This window comes from Monomorium pharaonis, chromosome 3 (genome assembly GCF_013373865.1).
Source record: "Monomorium pharaonis isolate MP-MQ-018 chromosome 3, ASM1337386v2, whole genome shotgun sequence".
Lineage (NCBI taxonomy): Eukaryota > Metazoa > Arthropoda > Insecta > Hymenoptera > Formicidae > Monomorium > Monomorium pharaonis.
Window position 1 is genome coordinate 16983533 of NC_050469.1, and position 8879 is coordinate 16992411.

The 8879-nt window shown below is 27.2% G+C and overlaps 2 protein-coding genes across 3 annotated transcripts; one reads left to right on the forward strand and one right to left on the reverse strand.

The window, feature by feature from the left end:
- Nucleotides 1-1313: 1313 nt before the first annotated feature.
- LOC118644970 (protein ANTAGONIST OF LIKE HETEROCHROMATIN PROTEIN 1-like) lies at nucleotides 1314-4427 on the forward strand. Of its 2 annotated transcripts, none has more exons than XM_036284977.1 (4): nucleotides 1314-2025; nucleotides 2177-2323; nucleotides 2395-2662; nucleotides 3802-4427. In XM_036284977.1, the coding sequence occupies exons 1-4, from the start codon at nucleotides 1820-1822 to the stop codon at nucleotides 4330-4332; spliced, it is 1152 nt and encodes a 383-aa protein (XP_036140870.1). In that variant the 5' UTR covers nucleotides 1314-1819; the 3' UTR covers nucleotides 4333-4427. The 2 variants fall into 2 exon arrangements, with proteins under 2 accessions (XP_036140870.1, XP_036140871.1); XM_036284978.1 differs by having other exon boundaries at nucleotides 3672-3917.
- A 415-nt stretch (nucleotides 4428-4842) lies between these two features.
- Nucleotides 4843-7882, reverse strand: LOC105833894. Its single transcript, XM_028190500.2, has 6 exons — nucleotides 7019-7882; nucleotides 6533-6745; nucleotides 6252-6452; nucleotides 5781-6043; nucleotides 5517-5631; nucleotides 4843-5429 (listed from the first exon to the last, which is right to left on the reverse strand). The coding sequence occupies exons 1-6, from the start codon at nucleotides 7113-7115 to the stop codon at nucleotides 5263-5265; spliced, it is 1056 nt and encodes a 351-aa protein (XP_028046301.2). The 5' UTR covers nucleotides 7116-7882; the 3' UTR covers nucleotides 4843-5262.
- Between the last annotated feature and the right edge of the window lie 997 nt (nucleotides 7883-8879).

The window sequence follows — 8879 nt, forward strand, 5'->3', positions numbered from 1 at the left end:
ATATTCATAAGACCATTGTAGAAGCCTAAATAATATATAAAATGGTTTAAACAATTAAATAATTATTAATATCAGTTTTAGATTATTTTTCTCAACATAAATAATAATTAACAATCACCTTTTTGAATAAATACTAATTAACGAATAGAATATTATATATACGAACAATAATTTAATTATAAATAAATAATCCTTATTAATTACATAATTTTGCAATTATCATTTATTCATAAAGCTAGTTAACAATCGATTTTAATTAAAGAAATAATTATTAAGGCTTTTGCAAGTGCATAATTAATAAATAAAGTCCCAAGGCCATGTCACTGAAGCTATTGCAGTGTACACAAGATGGCTGACCATCACTGTAATGAATGCGAACCTCTATAAGAAGAATGTAAAATTATTGTAAAATTAACATATGCACCAGCGACGAAATATTATTTAAAATAGAATATTCACTGACGATGTTTTAATTGCAAACGTCTAAATAATATAGATATGTTCAATTTCATTACTTATAAATAATTAATAACTATTAATATTAAAGTCATAATTACCATATTAAATAAAAATATTAATTTACAACTAATTTTATTAGCTACATAATTTATATAAGTATTCGATACCAAGATATTGGTTAATAATCCGTTTTTATTAATTATACAATTTATACAAGCTTAATTAATGTTCAGATATTAATTAACAAGTAATTTTTTAATAAAAGAAATATTATTAAGACTTTTGCAATCGCATAAAATAACGAAAAAGCCTTCAAGGTTAGCTCATCGAAATTTATTACAAGTGCTAAAAATTCAAGAGCGGCGAATCACTAAGGTGATCACCACTGTAATAGATGGAAACCCCTATTTAAAATATGTGCAAATATTATAACGCTTGAATAATGAAATATTACGCGCAATTAAATATTCATTAATAACACACTTGCGAAGGTTTAAAAAATATAAAAGTTACATATATCGTTTGAGAACCATTACTACTATACGTAAAAATTGTTACCACGAAGATAAATGTTAATTAACAATTAGTTTATTGATAAAACATACCTACGTACGCATATTCAATTATTCAGACTCAGTTAATAATTAATCTTAATAAAACAGAACTCTAAATAATATAAAATCTATTTGTATCAATTAATACTACCATATAAAGTCATTATCCCAACAAATAAGTATTATAAATAATTAATTTCGTTGAATATCGAATAATTAATGCGTAGCGTCTATTAACAATTAAATTTTGCAAAAACTAAGCTTTACAATGAAAGAAATATTATTGTATAAAATCTCCGCAAGCGTACGAGTCGTAGAAACATTAATTAATAATTTATTTCACAGTTATAATATTTGAATGAATATTTTATATGCATAAGATGCATAAATTCCATTCTCACGCTCGGTTATGAGTCTTTGTGAGTCACTTGCGAAATTGTTTGATCAAAAAGTAATATGATATTTTTCTGTATCTCGAAAGACTAAACATCCGATGCAAGTACATCCTTTGTAAAATTATGCCGACATTCCGCGGCATCCTTTGAAATTAAAAGCGAGAATGATGCAACTCCTACTTCGTACCACACCCCGCGGTCTACAAACTCGAACAATATGGGTGTGTTCCGATGAAGCTCCGTCAGTTTTTGGTAGTTAGGTTGGTACCGCTTAACTGACGGAACTGCCGGAAAATCGTTCCGCATCAGCCCGTTTAGTGAAATCTCGAATATTGCGAATAACCTAAAACGGAGTTCATTTACTCACCGATCAGTTTTTTGTATTTGTTCCGTAAAAGTTTAATAAAAACGATGGACATTGAAAATGAAATTATTGCAATATTAAATGATATTTGTATTTCATCCAGTAGTAGTAGTGAAAGTGAAGATGAAATAGATATGAATGTTTTAAATGAAAACAACAATCGCTGTTGTCTCCGCAGAATTCTTCGAGTACAACATTTTATTGAAGATGTTGTAATGCTGTATACAGATGAAGAATTTAGAGAACATTTTCGGTTAATATATAATATACACATTGTATTACTATTATATATAATTTTTAAAATCAATAGAAAGTTAACCAAGTTTTGATTTTTATATAATTCAACTGATATTCTTTCAAAAACATTTTAAAAGATGGTAATAAATGAATAAAATTATTTGCAGGTTGCGTCGTGATACCTTTCAGTATGTTTTATTTTTGATAAGGGAAGATTTAGAAGGAAATATGATTGGATTAGGGAAGATACCGATTAGTCCTGAAAAACAATTTCTAACAGCATTATATATTCTTGGAACTCCAGATTCTTATAGGTAATTTTATAATAATTTTTAATATTTATGTATTATTGGTACAATTGTAACTTATGCTAAGTATAAATTAGATCAGTGACCACAAAATTTAATATTGGGAAAGCAACAGCATGGCGAGCAGTGAAAAGAGTGGTTAAGGCTATATGTAACTTACGGAATTATTTTATTCGATGGCCATCTTACAAAGAAGCACAAGAAACTTGTGGAAGAATTAAAGGATTATATGGTTTTCCTAAAGTAATTGGAGCACTTGACGGCACACATATAATTATTGCTGCTCCAAAAAATGATCCACAAAGTTACATAAATCGGAAAGGTGTTCATTCCATTCAACTACAAGTAATGTACAATAATTAAAATTAATAAGCCTTGTTCGTTTTGTCTGTTCTGGGTCTACTTGGAGCAAATCCAAGCAGACCAACGCACTCTAATAGGTCGATTTTGATGACGCCAACCTATTAGAGTCCGTTGGTCTGCTTGGGTTTGCTTCGAGTAGACCCAGAACAGACAAAACGAACAATACTAATAACACAGGCACACAAAAAAAAAAGTGGTTGGTCCGGCGGACTAGACTAGTCAATTCTTATGTATTTCGACCCGCTGAATCCGAATCTGAAGTCAGAATTGCAAAGTTAGCTCGCATTTTCTAACCTCAAAAAAATTTTTTTTTTAAATATTGGTCCGGTGGGTCAGACTAGTCAATTCTTATGTATTTTGACCCGCTGAATCCGAATCCAAGGTCAGAATTGCAAAATTAGCTCGCATTTCCTAACCTAAAACAAAAAAATTTTTTTTTTTAATGATGGTCCGGCAAACCAGACTAGTTTATTCTTATGTATTTTGACCCGCTAAATCCAAATCCAAGGTCAGAATTGCTGAATTGGCTTATTTTTTCCTAACCTCAAAAAAAAATTTTCTTTTAATGTTGGTCCGGCGGACCAGACTAGTCTATCCTTATGTATTTTGACCCGCTGAATCCAAATCCAAGGTGAAAATTGCTGAATTAGCTCATTTTTTCCTAACCTCAAAAAAAATGTTTTTTAGGTTAGGAAATGCGAGCTAATTTTGCAATTCTGATCTTGGATTCGGATTCAGCAGGTCAAAATACATAAGAATTGACTAGTCTGGCCCACCGGACCAATATTTTAAAAAAATTTTTTTTGAGGTTAGAAAATGCGAGCTAACTTTGCAATTCTGATCTTAGATTCGGATTCAGCGGATCGAAATACATAAGGATTGACTAGTCTAGTCCGCCGGACCAACCACTTTTTTTTGTGTGCCTGTGTAATTAAAAAAGAATTTTTTTGTGGTTAGAAAAGGCGAGCTAACTTTGCAATTTTGATCTTAGATTCGGATTCAGCGGGTCGAAATACATAAGGATTGACTAGTCTAGTCCGCCGGACCAACCACTTTTTTTTTGTGTGCCTGTGTAATTAGCTATTGTAAAATATAAATAACCGACTGAAATTACTGTATAGGTTGTTTGTAATGACCGTTTGGAATTTCTGCACTGCTACACTGGACTTCCAGGATCTGTTCACGACATGCGTGTGTTTAAATACTCTGGGTTACAGCAAAGGTGCAGCGATGAGTACTTTCCTCAGGATACACATCTCTTGGGAGATTCTGCTTACACACTCCAAAAACACATTATGGTTCCATATACAGATAATGGTCACCTTACAGTAAAGCAAGTATACTTTAACAAAGTATTATCCAGAACACGCATGATGGTGGAACGTTCAATAGGACTATTAAAATCAAGATGGAGATATTTCCTGGATAAGCTTCCCATGAGACGGACTGACCTTATACCATATTACATTGTTTGTGCATGTGTTTTGCACAACATATGTTTGAAACGTAATGATACTTTTGAGTATCCCTTGATAATTCCAGACAATATTGATAGAAATCCAGAGCCTCTTGATTTAAATAATATACAGAAACAAGAAGGAGTAATTAAAAGAGACAATATTAAAAATGAACTCAATGTAAATATTTATTAATTAAATTGCAATTTAATCTTGTATTAATTATTTTAAAACTATATTAAAAGTTTGTGTATAAATTTTTGGTAATAAAGCTATTATTATGTCATAAAGTACGTGTTTTTTATTATAAAAATGTTTGTTAATGAAAATTGAATATTAACAATCTGCATTAAAATCATTGCTTTTCATAAGAGTTATAATCTTTGCATAACATTTTTTAATTAAAACTAATTAAAACAATACGCTGCCTTATTTTTATTTAAGAATTTAATAACTTTTTAACAATACATTGAATATAAATTATTTAATATACAAATTTCTTTTTTTAATGTATTGAAAAATAAAAAAAATTAATTTTTGTAAGTAATAACTATTGAATGTAACATTTAAGAAAAAAAATCCTCAATAATTTTATTTTATAAACGTTATTTTTATTATATATAGCTGATATTTGTTTAACAATAACAAAAAGTACATTTTTTTATAATAATTATCTCGCTACATATTTATATAATAATTATAAATTATTATAGAAAACTTTATAATAAATTGTTAATGAAAAAAACATTAAACCTTACTTTAAACAAATTAAAGAATATTATATTGTATTTTACATAAAACGGAAACAAAAATATATTGTAATCACAACTTTATACGCTATTTGTCGTATAAAGTAACAAAAACGCTTACTTTAATTGCATAATAATAAAGTTTTTTTTCGTACAACCTAAAATCACAAATTAGTAAAATAGTCACTTTGAAGTGACTACCTAAGATCACAAATTAATAAAATAGTCACTTTGAAGTAATATGCGATACAATAAGCTTTTTTATATTTAATAATACTGTACTTTAAAAAAAAATTCAGTCTTTAAAAAAACATTTAAAATAACTAATTATTTTGTTAATTTTAATTTGTATAACCTTAACCTTAACCATCTTAAACTAATTATTTGTATCTTTTTTTGATTCTAATAATTGTACTAATTTATTGATAGCTTTAAGTTTCTGCTGTCGGTATTGCTCTGTTGCTTCTCTACGTAAACGTTTATCTTCCATTGCTTGTTTTAAATATTCTAATTTCATTTCTTCCACTTGAAGCTTTTGTCGTTCTATTTAAAAATAAAATTGCTGTTATTATAAAAGTAATTTCACTATTTATTTGCAAGAAAACAAAAATAATTTTGTATCAAACTTACTACAATTATGTTTATCATTATTTTCTTTATCTTGTATTTGACCTAATGGAATATTTGATCCTGCCACAGACAATGGAGATACCCACGCTTTGTTATGAAATAACTCATCCAATAACTAATTAACAAAAGAAATTAAAAGTAAAACATATTTAACTAATGTGCATATACAAATAAACAATTTTTATTCTGTAACATTTAAAATTATAAAAATTATAAAAATTTATTATACTTAATATTAAATAAGTAATAGAGGTACAAACTTACTTCATAATGTTCACATGTTTTTCTGTCGTTACCACTCTGGGCATTATGGTCAATGACATATTTATATTTCTTTTTTAGCGAATCCATTTTATTTATGCATTGCTGGACTGTAAAGGTATAACCCGCTAGTAACATTCTTTTACAAATGTTACTCCAGAACTTCTTATGTGTTATATTTCCAGTAATAAGTAATTCATCGAATTGTTTGTACGAACTTAACAATAGTAAAGTTTGTTTTTCAGACCACTTACAGCGGATAGGTTCTATAAAAACAATATTAATTCATATTATAAATTATATAAGTTAACAATATAATTCTAATGTAGTATACGTTAAAAAATTACAATATATATAATAGTAGATGGTATGCATATTTAAAAATGTAACAAACGTGTATAAAAGACATGTATAAAAGAATATTTAAGAAATTCTAATTTTTAATTTTATGTTAAAAAACATATACATATTTACTTTTACTTTTCGTTGAATGAAAGTTGTTTTCTTCATCACTTTCATCAATGTCATCACTGGAATTATGTGACTCATTGACTGAAGAATCCATTAAATTATTAATTAATTTTACATTTCCAGATTTATAATTATGAGTTAATAAATTGTCTTGCTTTAGAGTAGACTTGTGCTGCTCTAACAATTTCGTGGCCAATGCCGTATCTGTAAATATATTTCATAATTATTATATTTATTTATTTTTTTTATTAAAAATAAAATCGAATTAAATAAAGCAAGTTTACCATTTTGTGCTTGATTTCGAATACTCTCGGACACCAATAAATTATAATTCTTTTTTGTCTGTTCATCATAAAGTTGAAGAGAAGTCAATTCTTCACTTTCAGAAGATTGCATACTTGATAAATCATTAACAAAAGTAGTACTTAATGTATTCAAAGACTGATTTGCCACTGACTTTTTATGTTCATTAAATAGCTGCGTAGCAAATCTTATATCTGTAAAAATAAAATAGATAATTATATTTTCTAAATAATCGTAATTAATATTTATTCTTTCATCATATCTCTTAAAAAAAAAAAAAAAATAAGAAGTAAAAATCATTTTAGTTTATATATTCCATATAGTAAAACATAAATTAATTTTTACAACAGAAATAAGTTTTTTTTAGAAAAATTCTTACAAAATTGTTACTAACAAATATATATTACTAAATATTAAAAAATTTATTATTATAAATTAATAAAAGTCATAAAATGCATTTTACATACCTTTTCTTGCCTTCTCAGCAGTTTTTGGAGAAACGTTTATTTCATATATCTTACCACTTTCATCCTGAAGAATCAATTGTTCTATATTCTTTTCCATAGTAAGAATTTTTATAAAATTATAAATATTAATAAATACAAAAAGAACTGATCAACGAGTAAATGAGGCTAGTTTTAGGTTAGATTAGGTTATTCGGAATATTCGAGATTTCACTAAACGGGCTGATGCGGAACAATTTTCCGGTAGTTCCGTCAGTTAAGCAGTACCAACCTAACTACCAAAAACTGACGGAGCTTCATCGGAACACACCCTATAAAAGCGAGCGCCGCGGCGGATCAGCATTGCGCGCTGAGATTTTAAAGTTTACTAACATCACGCTCCTTAAGAGTATCACTTATTCAATCATTGTGCTCCGACTCCACCATCTTGAAAGAATCCGCCATCTTGTCGACGATCGAAAGAACTGTAATATAAAGAAATAAAAAATTGTTAAACTATTTGGGGATCCAGCCTCAATAATTCTTATATCCCCGAAGATCCCTTGGTGAGTAATTCAATTTAATTAATTTATTTTATAATATTCTCCTAACTTCAATCAAGCTGTCATCAATCATTACAAGTGCATACTCTCTCGCGCGTAATTACTTTTTGACCATCACTCTAAATTATTTCAAACTATTTTAATAATTAAATACTTAATAATTTAACAACCGAATAGATTCTGATACAATATTACCCCAGTCTGTCGTTTAGAAATTTAATTCAATTTAATTCAATTTTAATATTATTTAATAACGATTTAATTTAATTTAATTCAATTTAATTTGCGCCTTTGACAATTTAACTTTAATTTAATACAATTCAACTGACATTTTGATTTTTATTTAATTTAATATAATTGACTTTAATTCAAATTATAATTTAATTCAATTTAATACAGCTTGGTTGATACATTGACATTTTATTTGACATTTATTGATACATTGACATTTTATTTGACATTTATTGATACATTGATTGATGCATGAATATTTTATTTCTGATACACCGATATTTTAATATACTGATATTCTGATTTATTTTATTTTAATGTGACATATTCTGCAATCTGATTTAATTTAATTTATGTTAATGTGCATTAATATCGCGATTTAATTTGATTTAATTTAAATTTCGATACTACAAATTCAATACTACAACTCACCACTGAACTTGATTTAATTCATTTAAATGCAGTTTAATTTACGATCTGATTTAATTCACAATTCAGTTTAATGCAGCAGATCTGATATTTCACTTTGATTAAATACAATTTATACTACTATTCAATTTAATTAAATTTTGTTTACTGCAATTTTATCCATGATTTAATATTCTGATATCCATATTAATTCTATTTTAATATCCAACTTGTATATTTCTAATTTAACCATTATCGTAACATTCTACGTTACTCTTTATGCCAGATATAATAAAATAATATTCAAACCACTGATTCTAATAACTGACATGAAATAATATAATAATTATTCGAAGTTCACATGCAATTCACTTGATTTCATAACGCATTCGAGACCCAACTGAATTAAATGCACATATATATATTAGATATAGAAATTGATTTTTATTTACACACGTTTTATTATTGCCAATTATAACTCCGTTTATTTTACTAAATTAGATATAGAAATTTAACTGAAGTACTTCCACACTCCTTAAACCTTTATGCGATCTCCAGCATTGTTACCTGAACAAATAAATAAATAAAAATTATAAAGTACGATCGCATCCTTCTATCTTTCAACGAATAATTCAATCTCATATGCCTCTATATTTTTGAAATCTATAAATAATTACGCATCT

What these genes read in the sequence shown, in the direction of transcription:
- LOC105833894 (XM_028190500.2), bottom strand. Translation starts at nt 7,115, where the DNA reads ATGGAAAAGAATATAGAACAATTGATTCTTCAGGATGAAAGTGGTAAG. An exon ending in TCGAAATCAAGCACAAAATG is followed by an intron (nt 6,453 to 6,532) that starts GTAAACTTGCTT and finishes ATATATTTACAG; the next exon opens with ATACGGCATTGGCCACGAAA. An exon ending in AAACATGTGAACATTATGAA is followed by an intron (nt 5,632 to 5,780) that starts GTAAGTTTGTAC and finishes TTTGTTAATTAG; the next exon opens with TTATTGGATGAGTTATTTCA.
- LOC118644970 (XM_036284977.1), top strand. Translation starts at nt 1,820, where the DNA reads ATGGACATTGAAAATGAAATTATTGCAATATTAAATGATATTTGTATT. An exon ending in GAATTTAGAGAACATTTTCG is followed by an intron (nt 2,026 to 2,176) that starts GTTAATATATAA and finishes AATTATTTGCAG; the next exon opens with GTTGCGTCGTGATACCTTTC. An exon ending in TTCATTCCATTCAACTACAA is followed by an intron (nt 2,663 to 3,801) that starts GTAATGTACAAT and finishes ATTACTGTATAG; the next exon opens with GTTGTTTGTAATGACCGTTT.